The sequence below is a fragment of the Gavia stellata genome, chromosome 7 (genome assembly GCF_030936135.1).
Source record: "Gavia stellata isolate bGavSte3 chromosome 7, bGavSte3.hap2, whole genome shotgun sequence".
NCBI classification, from domain to species: domain Eukaryota; kingdom Metazoa; phylum Chordata; class Aves; order Gaviiformes; family Gaviidae; genus Gavia; species Gavia stellata.
The window spans coordinates 50,567,834-50,583,519 of record NC_082600.1 but is presented as its reverse complement, the minus strand read 5'-3'; the positions used below and the strand labels follow the sequence as shown (position 1 = coordinate 50,583,519).

The window sequence follows — 15,686 nt, the reverse complement described above, 5'->3', positions numbered from 1 at the left end:
TGCATCTACAGAGAGAAAAACATGGTTGTGCTTCCTGTGTCTGTATACTTTTTTTATGCGTAGATAATCTATCTTCTGAATCAAGAGAGGAAAAAAGCCTCAGCGAGATGAGATCAGCTGAGGCTTCTCTTCCTGCAGGCAGAGAATATAGTGTCTGTGGGTGTTCTGTATAGACCGTGCATGGGGGGGTGTGTATCTGAGTTTGCAAAAGACGTATATTTATGTGTATCTCTATACGTCTATGCGTATGATTCTGTTTATACTTGCTGCATGTTTTCTGTGTATATTCTATGCCTATAAAGGTACCGAGATGGTGTCATACCTGTGTGTATTTTATATCCAGACAGAAGTTCCCTCGCTTGGGCAATGCAGGACTTGTTCTGTATGTAGACTATACGCAACCTACAGATATTGTAACTAAAATGAAGCAAGCTTCAGCTAAGCAAGGTGAGGCTTTTTTGCTTCAGTGCAAAATACACACTTTCTTGTTTATGCCCTGTTCACAGGTGCAAAAACCTCAGCCAGACTCTTCTGAGTGTAGGCAGTAAACATAGTGTCTAGTTCTATTCAAGCTGTAGATGGAGAGCAGGGACATAGTCGAAACCCTTTTGTCAGTCTGCCAAGTCTCTGCTGTCTGAATGTCTTCTACCTTCAGCCTGGGGAGCTCGGCTGAGCCTTCTGTGTTGCCACAGACGTGGACTTTGTGCTGCTTGTGTATCTCTTAGGTAGCGGGTGAGGGCGAGGTGAGAGTGACCAGAGGAGCAGGGAGGTGGCTCCCAGGTGAAACAGGAGCTCTCCAGGTGGTCATTTAAAGGGGCTGAGGGGAATGTTTTGGGGGCCACCTTTTATCTCGGCCAGAAGGGGCCTTCTGTGAGTTGCAGGTTTCTTCAAAGGCAGAGAAGTGGATTGCACCCCTGCGCCAGTGCCACCTGTGAAGGTTGAAAGCTCACTAGGAAGCATTAAGAGCGGTGGGCCGCAGAGTTGACTAATCCCTGTGCAATAAACAGGAGGGGTCTGGGAAGAGGTGCGGCATTTGTGTCCTCATCAGGTGTAGTCCGACTCTGCGCAGGCAGCCTTTCCATTGTGGGAATGTGCAGTGTGGCTTTTTGGCACAGCAAAACGAGGGAGAAATGAGGACTTTCCCAGGAGGCCCTAGGAGATGAAGAACTGGGATGCATTCAAGGACTTTCACAGGACTTGCTAGGAATGACTGTCTCTAGGAGACTGCAGGAACGTTGTACAGCTGTTGGCTAGGAATTTCCAAATGGGAATAAAAATACCTGTTCCACTGCTGTTTTCTAGGATTGCCCACAGTCTGGGATTGCCCACACTAGTTTTGAAGCGTGTGAGGAGCACATCACCATATGGCTCTGGAGGAGGGCTTCACCACCTGGTTGTTTTTCTTGCAGTCCTGCGCTGTTTGGTTTTTTGGGAGCTGTCCAGCCTGGGACTTTCTGGGAATGTAGTGGTTCAATGAATCCTCCAAACACCATGAGCAAACGTGGCAAGCAAAAAGAGAAGTCCCAGACTGCCACTTCCAAGAGACTCTTTTCCACCCCCTTGCTGGTCTTCTCTTTGTGCCCGTGCAGCTGTCTTCTGCAGATGTCTTCTCAGCAAACAGAACCCATGAAGCAACCAGCTCAAAACCAACCCACCAAACCGAGGCTTATTTTTGGAAGCCTCATTTTGTTAGCCTGCCTAGTCAAGCTCTTCAGGTCCTCCTCCTCCTCCTCAAAACCAGATGGCCCAAGGACTATTTCATCCAGTCCTGAAAGTGACAGTGAGAATCTGAATCCTTTTTTCTGAAAGGTAGGTCAGAACTTTTATACAGTATTTTTAGGCTATAGGAGTAGATTTGTTGCCCCCTTCCCTGCAGATCATGCCACTTTTCTGACTTGCACAATTATAGCTACTCTGTTTCTTGTAGTGAGATAGTCAATCTGTCATTTAGTCAGAGAAAAGACGCAGGTCAGTCAGGCATGCTCCATCTGAAGTGAATGCACGTAGGACTCCATCTGCTTAGTTTGATGGTGTTGATTAATTCTTTCCTTTGCAAATTCTCCAGAGCCTTGCATACTACTGATGTCAAACCCATTAGGCTATAGCTGCGCAGCTGCCTGACTCCAGTTCTTTGGGGAAATGTTTTCTGTAGCTCACTAACAAATCTGCTAAGTCAGAGGTAGAAGATGTCGGAAGTTCTTGCTCTGAGATAGGACTTCAGTTGCATGGGCAAGTTCTTTCTGAATTCTGAAACAAGTTCCCTGACTGCTTTGATCCAGCCTGCTGAACTCAGTCCTTGCTTCCTTGTCCCACATGTACATTCCTGCTCAAGATCATTCTTTTTGTTTAAAAAGGAGACAAAGGATTTGTTTGAAGATCATCTACATACAACTCAAAACTGGGAATCTCCCTGCCTGCCTCCTGACCTCTTTCCTCCTGTCCTTTCTTTTCATCTTGGTGAGGCTGAAGACTGCTCTAGTTTGATTTCTCTTAGGACCTTCCCCTGGCTGTTTGTGGTTCTAACGCTTGTCATTCTATTCCTGCAGTTCTTCTCCCTGTGACATGGCTAACTCGTCCCCATTCCCAACTGCCTTCGTCTCCACCTGCTGGAGTTGCTTAAAGAAGACTTTGGTTCGGAGATCTTCCCCCCAAAACCTGAACCAGGTGAGGGTAAAAATGCGTCTGCCAGACGGCCAGTTGCTGCTTCCAGAATTGCCCCCGGTATCTTTTGTTCTGTTCTCTGCTCCCTTTGCACGCGGGACTGTGGCCTCTCCCCGTTTGTCTTTCTGTTGCTGAATTTGACTAGAAATCATCTGGTAGCACTGAGCAGAGCTTTTCAGTGGCCAGTGTGTGCCGACCTTCCAGAGCACTTCAGCTCCAGTCATAAATACCAGTCTGGCCAGCATGGGCCTGTATGTCAGGGGAAGGATCCATACAGGAGATGTCTCTGGATCTGGCAGCCTTACATACTGCTGGACTCTGCCTCTCTTGAAAATGGCGATTGCCTGAGCCATTGGGCAGCTCCTTCAGGCTCTGTAGGGGAAGAGAGCGAGCAGCAAGGTCGTGTTCTCGAGGATCTCGGCTTGAGAATGCCGTTTATGGAAGAGCCTCCTCCTAGACCTTGTCTCTTACAAACGGCTTGCTTAAGCAACCCTCTATGGTGCAGGCTGCCTGGAGACCTTGGGAAGGACCCATTGCTCGTGACCAGCTGTTTCTCCATCCCTGTGCTTGGCGTATGGAAGCTGCTCTCAGCGCTGATGCTGGGAGGTCTGAGGCCTTCTGTAAAAGCTCTGAGTTATCTGCTGGCTCTGGTTTTCCCAGACTGTGCATCAAATACAGCTTTGTTGAGCCTCAAGTGGGGCTCTTGTTCTTGTCCAGACTTTTGCTCTGACACCACCATGTGCGGAGGACTGGGATTTTTCAGAAGCATCATGTTTCTCTTTGGGCTTCCTGGGGAGGGGTTGCAGTTGTGCAAGGCATGTTGGGGAGCTCAGTCTTCCTTTGGGATGCTCTCTGTGGGACTGGAGGACAACTTATTTGAGCTGCCTGTATTTCTGGAAGGCTTACCCACATTTGCCTTCCATCAGAAATACTGCTTAGTGGCACTTGTTTTTAATTAATAAAAAAAAAGTGCGGGGAGGGAGGGGTGTGTGAATAGTAGAGTGCGAGTGTACAGTGAATTATCTTCTCCTGCTTAGAGTAAATGGTTTTATCATTAAAAATATCCCTTCAGTGTTACAAAAAGCCTGTATTTTTGTTCCTAAATACTAGGATCAGAAGTTCATAGAAACATCTTCTGTGTCTGGTTTAAATGAGTTAAAGCTCTTGTCATGTCGGGTTGAGGGTTTCTAATGTTGTTTTTTCCTCTTTCAGAGGGAGATGAACACGCATATCTCGCCCTCCAGGAGCGAGGACGCCGTGTCCGGGTTCAAGCCCGTGCTATCCTCAAAGCTTGCGTCCTGGAGTTGGGCATGGAGGGGCGTCACCCTGGGAAGGTGTGGTGTGCTGTAGCAGTTGGAGCTGTGAGGTCTGGAAGGCACCAGCGCTGTGAAGTCTGGTGGGTGGTGGGGGGTGGATGCGGCTGTTGGGGGGTCCGTCATTTGCATAGCCCCGCCCTCCCCCGCACGCTTCAGAACGTTTGGGTTCCGGTGGCAGTTTGTGAGTGGTCCCTCCCAGGTGGCTCAACGGACCCGGCACAGCCGGTAGATCCCGTTGGAGCTCCTCTCTCTGGCATAAACCCCTCGGTGTTTGTGATTTAGAAGAGGAGACATTTGAATCTACAGGTCTCAGATGACGTTCAGGAGCTGTGGGCTGTGGATGGGGACTGTCTCTCTTTCCACTTCCTAAGTGGAAGAGCTTTAAGAGGTGAATCTGCCATTTCCCTTCTTCTGGGGGTTACGGGAGCTGCTTGGGAGGTGAGGGAGATGTAAATTCACGGTCTTGAGCCAAATTGGATAGAGCAGAGATGGACTGTCATTTGTCTGACCTCAGTTGTGTATCTGTAATGTAGCTGTAATCGTTTCCACTGGCACAAGTGGACTGAGGTCCTATTTTGTTTTAAAGGAGATATAACAAATAAAATCAGTGAGTCTAGTGTGCGGTCTTTCTGCCCAAATATGTAAGCATTTACTTTAGGATAAGGTAAGCAGTGCCTTGAACTCACTGGTTCTACTGAGTAACTCTCTGTTGTCTAAAAATGGGACCGAGGTTGGCTCAGACGCGGGTGTCTACGTTAGAGACATTCGTGTTTAGTCAGATGAATCCCACCCCAGTCTCCTGTGGTCCTCATCAGGTCTCTGACAGCTCTGCTGTTAGCCCTTATGGAAGCCAAGTACAGTCTCTGTCTCTTTTATCTCTCCTTTTTTGTTTGTTTAGGGTTTTTGGGGTTTTATTGTTTAACAGAAAGGAAAGTCAGTCTTGGACATTCAGCTGCAGAAGAAAATTTGTGTTTCAAGATCACGCTTGGCTCTTTCAAGTAGGTCTAATTAGATGCCTTTTCCTCTTCCATTGATCCCTAATAAGCTTAGGCACTCTCTGGTTTTTTGTCCTGTTTCTGAGGACCGCTGCCCAAGGCGCCTAGCATTGCACAGGGAAATTTCTGTATCATCTCATTTCGCACCATGAGCTTTGTTAGTCAGCGGGCATGAAGTATTTTTAGGACATAAGCAACCTAAATTGCACTGAAGTGGAAAAGGAGCTCTGTAACATCCGAGAGAGAATTCTGGAATGTAATCGGAATATAAGTATTTTGAGCAAAAGATGCTTTAAGAGTTAGATAAAATTATTAGCATAGCATTATTTTTTTTAGTTTGGATTTTTATATATATTTGATTTAAAGTTTGAATTTAAACAAATTTAGTTGAATTGATGTGGAAAACATGTTCAAATAGCCAAGCATTTCTTTCAAAGGAGAATAAGCAAATTAGCACCTACAAAGAGTTTTGGCTTTGAAGTGTTTTGTATGTTTGAACGCAAATCTACAAGTTTCTGTTGAATTCAAGTGGCCTAGAAAAGTGATCTTTTAATTCTGTGTCGCAAATTTTATGAGCCACCCCCTTCTAAAAATTGATGGTTGCTGTTGCTTAGTGGAGATGTAGACAATTAGTGGTTGGGCTGTGGCCTCTCAAGGCATGTATCTCCTTTTGTTCAGAAGACTCTCAGGCTGCAGGAAGCACCCAGACGTCACAGCAAAAATGGAGAATGCAAAAAAGAAGTCAGCAAGTTACAAAGGAGGAATGGGCAAGTAAAAGGCAAAAGCCTGAATCCCATCTGTCCTAAACAATGAACTGCTCAGCCCTGGGCTGGCGGCACAGGCCACCTGCAATTCAGGGTGTCGGGCACAAATCTTCCGCAGTTAGGTACTTATCTCCTTCCTCACAGAAAAAAAAAATAAATAAAAGGAGATGCCTGTTACTTAGTTCAGTAAAGGGAAAAGAAACTTCTATTTAGATGTGTTTGCCTCTTGGAGGATGGACTTGAGGACAGAGGAGAAGGGTGCCCTAACAGCAGGCTGCTTGGCAGGCTGAGGGGATGTGGGGAGTCTGCTCCGGGGAAGCTGTTCCACTTCATATCATTCAGTAACGGTTTTATTGAGGGTTTGAAGCCGAGTTCCCAGCAGGCACACCATAACTCCTTTCTCTCTCTCTCTCTCTGGCCCACTGATTGTCTCGATACCGCTCCAGATGTACAGAAAGTGGGATGCCCACCGTTAAAGGGAGGTTCTCGCCTCAGGATGCCTGCCACCTCGAGCTTAGCCTCACGCTTGGTCCATGAGAAAGCCACGGCTCCGACTGCAAAGCTGAGTGAGTAGGGGATGCAGAGATGGGACTTTTGCAGGGAGCGCCTGAGCCGCCGGGCTGCTGGACAGGGTGAGACCCATGCCAGCCAATTCATCTTTTAGCTCCACATGCCTTTTGGTAGAGATGCAGGTCTCGTGGGGATTGTGGGGACGTGCTCCTGCATCTGGAAAAGATGGCTGAGTTCTGGCATAAGAAGGGCCCTGGGGTTTTGAGGTCAGAGTTGAGGCAGGTATGGAAGATGGCAATAGCTGTGATCTTTAGTCAAAAAAATTCCTTTTTGTATATTCAAGCAGTCTGGAAGATGAGTCAAAAAAGAGAAGCCGATGCTACACACACTGCGCACTCTTAAGTATTTGTTTTAAAATAGGCGTGAGGTCAAGCTAGAACATGCTTTGCAATTTGGGTATTTACTGCAGCAAATTTTCTGCTCTTTCTGACTGTTTTCTGTGACTTTTAGCCCATTTCACCTCCACAGAAAGAAATACTGTGCATATGAAAGAGGCCGTTATGAATCTTCCCTTGGGAGACATTTTTTTTGTGCTCTGCTTTTAAATTACAATCTTTATTATTTATGCCAATGTTTAAAATAGCTTTCTGATTCCCTGGTTAAAGTATTTTGAACCTACTCCAGCTACATTTTACTATGCACAACTCCCACCAACCATCAGATTTTATTTCAAGTCATTTTTCATGAAATAACACGCATCGCAGCCAGAATCCTGTGTTGCTGTTACCTGGTTTTCTTTACAGTTTTCCAGCTGTGTTCCTCTTCCCTATGACAAACAGTGTTGCCAGTATTTCTTTTTATCTTAGAACACACAAGTTCCCATCATCTCCCTTCCTAAACAGTGCCCTGTAATCGTGTTACCATTTTTGTTGACCTTTTTTGGGATTCCTGCAGGTTATTAATGCCTTTTTAATGAGAATCCTGGGATTGGAACCGTTTTCTGAACAATGTTTACTCAAGAATTGGTAGATTATTCCGTGTTCTATTTTCCTTTACATCCCCTATTTCTTTTTTTTGTCTGACACCTTGTTATGTTCAAAGTGGAACTATGGGACTAACTGATTCGGGGCTTTGCTGCCAAATCAATACATTAAAGAAAACCTGTGTTTCAGACTGAACAAAGACGATATTCAATCTAAAATATATAGGATGTTTGTGGAGATTTTTTAATGTTTTCACCCCTTTTTAAAAGAAGAAAGAAATTTGACAGTTTTCAAAATTAAACTGTCGTTTCAGACAGAAAGAAAATTCTGGTTTTCCATTTTCTGGCCATGTTTGACTTCAAATCATAAATAGTTTCAGTGTTCGCTGAACTTTGGTTTTTGGTGACCAAATTACTTCCCTAAAACTATTTGTTTCCCTCAGAGTGATTCCTTTTAATACTTTTTGAGCAGTGTTGAGTAGATATGTCTGTATGTTCCTTCTGTTTATGTATCTGTATTTATATGTAGGCATAGAAAGCAAAGGGAATGTCTTTATCTTAGTCATGCACACCTCACTTGATTCCACTGTGGTATAAGGCCATGGGGTAAGTGGTGGTTACTGGGCTCAAAAGTGGAAGCTCGACCATAAAGACCTAAGCAGGTCTTTGCAGAGAGATAGTGGTGGCATTTTGAACATTTGGCCCCTTTAAACAGTGGTATTTTACTTGCGTTTATGTACCTAGATACCTAAATCCTGGGGAGGTTGTGTTTTAGATGCCTTCACTCTATTTTTGGTTCTCATTTGACATCACAATTGTGTGTTCCGAATCACTGGGCTTCTGAAGGAGCCACGTGAGCAGCCTCATTCACGTGCTGATGGCTGTGAGAAAGCGAACAGGTTGTCACAACAAATGTTCCTAGCTACATCCTAAAATGACTTCTGTAGCGTGAGGGTTTTGTGTTCAAATGTTTTTTTCTGCTCTTGTTGAAGTGCCAGATCTGAAGACATGTTGAAAATCTGGAACAAGCCCAGCGCTTGTCCTCAGGGATGTTTGAAAATTCATGCGACTTCTAAAATTCACTCAGGACGGACAAAGGAAGGATGCTTGTGATTCATTGTTATTTTGAAAACAGACTTTGAGTTATCATCATGTTTTTACTCTTCCCTTTTCCTTGCCAGGGAGTGAAGCCGATTTCAGGTCTTCAGGCAGCATGGGCGGTATTTCAGTGCCTGAAGTCCATGTGTCTGCTGCTGGAAGCAAAAGATCTTCTTTTTCTCTCAAGTAAGCAAAGCAATCTTTCGTGAATAGTGCAAGCGTCACTAGTGCAGATGTAGACTACTCTGTAAGGTCTTGCAGCTAATACAGACAATATCAGTATTGTGAGTTTTAAAACAATTTGGGTAACGGGCAGTACTTATGTTGATGAGAACTGTGATACGAGAAAGAAGAAGAAAAAATTACAAATGCTGTGTTTGGAGACCAAAACCAAAGAGTTCAAACAGACAGGACTGCTTTCCTGCCCTTTGTGGAAGAGCTGGCAGGCAGGCTGGGACCGGCAGTGGGATAGCCCTGTGCTTAAGGCACACACGTCTCCAAGGTTGCAGCGTGCCTCAGTGTACAGAGGTCGGCAGAATGATGCTTAATGAGCAGTTTCCTATCTGCGTCGTGAGACTGTTGGAAAAATAAATGTTACTGAAGTGCTCTCTAGGTTAAATCTAACAAGTAAAGGTACTGGCTGGGGGAAAAAGCAATAGCAAGTATAATATGAAGCCCTAAAATCACCTTACTTGCAGTAAGATGATGTATCGTTTCATAGATTATTGTGCGTTTAAATGTAACTTTACATTAGAGCATGCTGACCTACTTAATTGGACAGAAGCCCTCTGTAAGAATGCTCCTTCCAATGCATGGCTGTGTTACGCACAGTCTGGGCAAATTCTGCCTCACACAAGAGTTGATGCTGTACTGTACCGAGTGGAAAGAGATGTCTCCTTTGCAATATGTTCTCTTTTAACTGTTTGGCTTAAGTCGCTGTGAAACGTTTCCATGTTGTCACAAGCCACAGTCCTGCACTTCATTGTGAAATGGTTATAAAATGAGTGAAATGGTTATAAAATGACCCAACAGGCATCTCTATGCAGACTTGGCTGGGAAAGGCTGAAGCGTGGTTCTTCTGGCACTAGTCCAGGCTGCAGTTCTCTCATTACTTAATGGAGTCAGAGGTTCAGGGAATGTGGATGATCTGATGGAATCACTGGGAATTGTGCTGTCCACTGAGAAATGTGAAAATGGCCGAGGTTTTCCTAGATCACGTAATTCAGCCTGAGTGCCCCACAGTCAGTGAAAGAACGTGCAGTGGCTGATGACTTTGGGACTGACTTTCTTCACAGCCACTCACAGTTACCTGTCTGTTTTAGTGTTTAGACAACTTTGTGTGTAAAATAAGACACATAATGGGTTGCGTGATGAGGATAATCCAATATGCCTTAACCGTGTTGCTTCCCCTGCAGCCGTGGCCCTTATGGTCGGAATGATGGATCCTTATCCTACAAGTTCTTAGCCAGCCCACCTGCTTCCTGTGAAAAGGACCCTTTGTCAAGACTGGGCAAAAGCCAGCTGTGTCCTGCTAACGTCCGCCAGAATCACGGGGCTTCTTCAGCCAGCAGGAGCAAGTCAGGCTCATGCAAAGGAAGCGACAGCAGCTCAGTGATGAGGCAAGTCTTTATTTCAGCATGCCAGTGTTCAGCGCACTGACTTACCGTCTCTGCACGGTAATGTGGCATTGGCCGTCTCGGTTGCCGTGCAGGTCAACTTGCTCCTCAGCATAGGTGTGACTCCTCATGTTGGTGGCTCGCCAGTCAACAGGGTGCTCCATCCCCTGTAAAACCTTTATTGTTTCAGCACTGTAAAATTCAAGGTTACTTTTAGTCAAAGCCCTTTGTAGTTGGTTGTCACTCCAAGGCAAGCTCCTTCATGGGGTTTCATGGCATCAATTCCCATGTGGATTTACTGGTTCTTTTGTATAAGGGTCCTTTCACTTTGGAGAGTCTTGGATGGGGTAGTATAGAAAATATGATACACTCAGGTGAAAACTCACCCTGCCCAGCCTTAGGCACCTCTCTGTGCAGTTTCCTGTACAGGAAAGAAAACAGATACCTGTCAGAGCATGCAACCCGTATTGCAGAGAAGAAATTGCCACCACACTGCTGCTGTTTCCCTCTCTCTCTCTTAACAGCCAAGCATTATCAGATGTGCACCTAAAGCTAGACAGGATGAATCTAGGTTTCAGGGTGCTCAGCTTCCTACCTGACATGTGGAGCTGAACTCAGTCCGTACACTACCTCACCTGACCGTGTCTGCAGCTGGGTGCCTTTGCCGGTGGCCCGGCTGCCTGCCCTTGGGCACACCACACCTGTTTAGGGTGAGGGGTTGGCTGGGTGTTTTAAAGTTAAATGTCTCCCTACACTGAAAACAAGTACAATAAATAGCAGATTTTGCACGATAGCCACAAATCAGCCATTTCCTCAAGTACTTTGATTTGCCAGAGGGAGTCACTAGTGCGGACACTGAGGAGCCCCAAATGAGTCAAGCTTTGTATCAGTCTATGGGATGTTTTTCTTTTTGCCAGGACTGAAGAACTGTAGGAGTGATGTTATGTGATGGTTTGGTTTTTTTTCTTGTCACCATTTCTTGTGGTGACAATCACAGCATGAAGCCAGAAAATCCAGAGCAGTATTTAAGTCCTCTGCAGCAGAAAGAAGTTACAGTACGGCATTTGAAAACAAAGCTGAAGGAATCTGAGAGCAGACTTAAAGAAAGGTATATTTCACTTCAGAAATCAGAGTCAGAAAGATTTATGCAGGAGCATTTAGGGGTGGGAATCCTGAATGTTTTTACTCATTTCTTGGCCACATAAAGTCTTCATTAAGAAATTTGAAATGTGATCAATTTTATTTGGTTGGTTTCAGATATTTCAGGTTTCATAGTGTGCTCCGTGAATACGTACCATGCAGTTTAGTTATGAATATGGCTGTCTCTTTTTCCCTTTTTTGAACTTCCCTAGCAGAATATTTTTAAAGGGTCATTTTTTACCAGTCGGATTTAGCATTGAGACCTTTTCTACATAAACCAGTTTCTACCTGCAAGCATGTCTTAGCTTAGTCTCCTGTTCTGCCTTACGCAGTGAAATATGACTACAGCTTTCCCCCGTCTCCCCTAATGAAAGAAAAGCTCTTACACAAACCAGTGTGCCTGCTTGTGGTTTTGTCGCTTAGATATTGAATTTTTCGCAAGAGCCCTTTGTATGGATGCTGAGCAAAGAAGCGACAACGTGCATTCCACAGCAACAGACGTCATCTCTTTTGCTAAAGCTGCACTCTGAGAGCTGGCTCTCCAGCACACACAGCCCAAGCGGGCACAAAGGGGTGTTTGAGTGGAGCCCCAAGGCAGAGTCCCAGGGACCCCTTGGACCAGCTCGGGATAGCCCGACCTCTGCATCTGGGAGGGCTGGATCTCAGTAAGGGCCCCCTCTCCCCACTTGCTTGCAAGTCAAGGCAGCAGCCTCTGGCTCCACGCTGGGCTGGGTGGGTGCAAAGCAAGCCAGGTGCCTGCAGCCCCGAGCCCTCCTGCTGTCTGAGGCCAGTGTTGGCTCTGGCTGTACGTGACGAGCTGCTGGCAGGCACGGGGGACGCATCCAGGCAGCAGTTCCTCATTTCACAGAATCACAGAATCATTAAGGTTGGAAATGACCTGTAAGATCATCAAGTCCAACCATCAACCCCACACCACCATGCCCACTAAACCGTGTCCCACAATGCCACATCCACACATTCCTTGAACACCTCCGGCGATGGTGACTCCACCACCTCCCTGGGCAGCCTGTTCCAATGCTTCACCACTTTCTCAGTATAGAAGTTTTTCCTAATATCCAACCTGAACCTCCCCTGGCGCAACTTGAGGCCGTTTCCTCTTGTCCTGTCACTAGTCACCTGGTAGAAGAGACCAACATCCACCTCTCCGCAACCCCCTTTCAGGTAGCTGTAGAGAGCGATAAGGTCTCCCCTCAGCCTCCTCTTCTCCAGACTGAACAACCCCAGCTCCCTCAGCCGCTCTTCATCAGGCTTGTGCTCCAGACCCCTCACCAGATTCCTTGCCCTTCCTTCTCTGGGCACGCTCCAGCACCTCAATATCTTTCTTGTAGTGAGGGGCCCAAAACTGAACACAGCATTCGAGGTGTGGCCTCACCAGCACCAAGTACAGGGGCACGATCCCCTCCCTACTCCTGCTGGCCACACCATTTCTGATACAGGCCAGGATGGCGTTGGCCGCCTTGGCCACCTGGGCACACTGCCGGCTCATCTTCAGCCGGCTGTCGATCAACAGCCCCAGGTCCTTTTCTGCCGGGCAGCTTTCCGGCCTCCAGCTTTCCATTTCCTCCAGGGTGAGGCAGTAGGTGAGATGTTAAGCGCTGCACTGGTTGGACCTTACCTAGAGCCAGCACTTGCACCTCAGTATGTCCAGGATCAGAGCACAGCCCACAAGGCTGCTGGCTGTGTGGCGAGGTCGGTGACTCTAGTTAGCAATCAGCCGGCGTGTCTGGGCAGCCGACTTACATCTCTGCCAGCTCCGTCGAAGGCAGCAGCAAGTGCTGCATGGAAAAACTTGCTTCTTTCTTGGAGCATCTCTGCAGCATAGCCATCCCAGTGCAGTGGAGCCTCACGTTGACTCTTTAACTGACCGGTCAGCAGAAGCGTTATAACTTTTTTATTTTGCTACAGGGAAGTGGAAATAGAAGAACTCAAAGCTCAGCTGGGACGGATGAAGGAAGACTGGGTTGAGGAAGAGTGTCATCGTGTAGAGGCAGAGCTGGCCGCCTTGGAAGCAAGAAGGGAAGTTAAACAACTCAAGCAGGTTATTGAAAGCATGAAAACCAGCTTGGCTGAGAAAGACAAAAAAATGCAGCAATACTTCATAGCCATTAGCATTGAAAACAAGAAACTGGAGTCTTTGCTGCAGAGCATGGAGATGGCTCAGAGCAGCTCTGTGAGAGATGAGCAGTGCCTGGAGCACAGGTGTGGCTCAGAGGGGAAGCCGTTGGTGGTGTGTGCCACAATGCCAGACAGCCTCACCACAGAGGACCAAGCTCTGGAGGAGGTGGCAGATAGTGGGCTGCTTCTTAATGAGGGCACAGCTAATGGGACTGATTCCTGTGAAGACAGTTTGACCACCATAACCTCTGAGTTGAGTGATCCAGCTCCCTCCAGTTCTGCTGTGACTCAAGAGATGCTTGAAAGTGTTCTGGATGAGAAAGTAACTTCTTTCCAGGAGGAGGAGAAAGTCAGCAATGTGATGGTGGAACAGGCCATCCAGACTGACGTGGTGCCATCTAGCCTGGATGTGGAGCAGCTCATTCAAAACATCTTCAGAGCTCAAGACGCCTGTCCTCTAAGCCCACCGTCTTCACTGAAGGAACTGGGTGAATTTTCTCCTGGAAGGTTCAGTGACTCTGGTATCGTAGTGGACTTAACTCCAAGTCATCTAAACGCTGCCATCCTTTTGTCTCCTGTGGAGTCTCCATGCAGGAAGGTGGGGCACGGAGTTAATGAAAACCATTTCGTGAAAGAACGTGATTTTACAGAACCTCATGACGATGAAGCCTTTGGGTATGTCAAGACAGGAAAAAAGAAGAGATACTGTAGCAGCCCCTGTTGTACCAACTATCCTGTGGGCTTTCCGTACTCGGAGAGGAGGAACAGATCCCGTTTACAGTATTGGAGCATTGTTTTGTGTTTGCGGCCTGGTGGCCCTGCACTCTTTACACCATACACCCTTCAAGATGAGAACCTGAAGTCCACTCCATCCCTGGGCACCGGCTGGCTGAGGCAGAGAGAAAGAGGGATGAGAGAGATCGTAAAAAGTTATTGTCTATTCTGGTAGTCCACCATTTTGCTCCTGACTATTTGATTGGCACTATAAATTGTTTCAAAAACACGTTTCTTGTTTCAAAATGAAAAAGCTGAACGCTGTAGTTCCACAAGATGGTTTTAACTGGTGTTTTTAACAGTACTGCTGCCTACAGAAATAGTCCTCTTGCTCCCAGGCACTGTGTCTCTCCCCTGTGCGGATGTCTTTCTGGTGCCAGCACATCTGCACAGCGAACATGACCAGGGAAATCAAGGAGAACTACAGCTAGCGCTCTGCCATGTTTGTTTGCTGAATTAGCTTGAAGCTCAATCAGTTTCCCTGGCTGGTTCACTGAGCAAACGTACAAGTGCTTTGCACTGGCTCAAGGGTAGCAGGAGATGCGCATGGGAACAGATGGCCGGAGAAAGGTGGGGTATGTCTTTAGGCAGCATTAACCTGAAACATTTGTGAAACTACAGTGTTAAGTGAGGGACGTGGAGACTGGTTCCCACTAAGGGTATCACTCATGTACTCCAGAAAGGCTGCTAGTGTTTACAATTTGTTGTCCAAAGAGTCAATTCAATTTAGAGGTAAAACCCGTATTTCCCAGGAAGCTTCAAGCACATCATTCATGCCTGTCTCGTGTAGTGCTCTTAATCGTTGTTGGGAGTCTTCAAAAGTGTTACAATGCTAAGTATAGGTGTGGATACACTTTGAAGATTGATGTTGTTTTAATGAGTTGGAACCTGATAGTCATTTGAGCCCTTTGAAATACTTTGTATAAATGTGTGGTGTTTTAACTTACTGTTTGTTTAATCGCTTTATTGTAAATTGCCTTTATAATCACAAGTTCAGTAAAGCATGTTAAAAATGTTAAACATGTGTGAGTGTTTTCTTGTAGCAAAGCTATATAAAATAGACCGTCTCAGCTGAGCTATCAGGCACAGGCAGAGCTGGAGGGGGCACTGTGTCAGGGCATAAGGAACCATCAGGACCCGGAGAACACCTCATTTCAGCTCCAAGCGTAAGCACTCAGCCAGAGAAAAAGGCTCCAGCTGGTCTGTGGACACACAGGCCACCTGCTCTGCCGCATCCACGCTGCATTAAAGATGCAAGTGACCTCATCTTTAACCCAATGCAATCTTCCAGAAGCTTGCAACTTCTCCTTTCTGCACTGCCAGGAGAGTATCAGTCTTCCTGGCATTTAACAGAAGTCCAGAAGGCCTCGTTTAACCCGGCCGAGAGGCATGCAGTCTCCGTGTGCCCAATGAGATGCCACTGTGACCATCAAACCACGAATTCTCCGTGTCCCAAACTTGAGATCTGTGCCTAGGTCAGATGAGGGCAATGCTATCCAACAGATGAAATAGTGGAGTTTGTCTGGCTCCACCCAACCTTTCATCAACACCTTACAAAGAAGGTAATTCTTACTGTCTTGCTTGCTCAATTACTTCTCTTTTAAACAAAACTTGTGTCAAAACCTACTTATGACTTAGTTAAAATTTCTGGTTTTTTAGGCAGAGATGATCTAGGCAGATAGCTCCCCCCACCC

At 46.4% G+C, this 15,686-nt stretch overlaps 1 protein-coding gene across 1 annotated transcript; it reads left to right on the top strand.

Annotated features, from left to right (window-relative positions):
- Positions 1-422: 422 nt before the first annotated feature.
- Positions 423-14,078, top strand: LOC132317349 (syntabulin-like). Its single transcript, XM_059819934.1, is given in 9 exon segments — positions 423-447; positions 3,874-3,995; positions 5,651-5,750; positions 6,183-6,302; positions 8,410-8,512; positions 9,742-10,005; positions 10,916-11,050; positions 13,009-13,923; positions 13,925-14,078. Coding segments are annotated over 9 exon segments (1,938 nt in total).
- Positions 14,079-15,686: the final 1,608 nt, after the last annotated feature.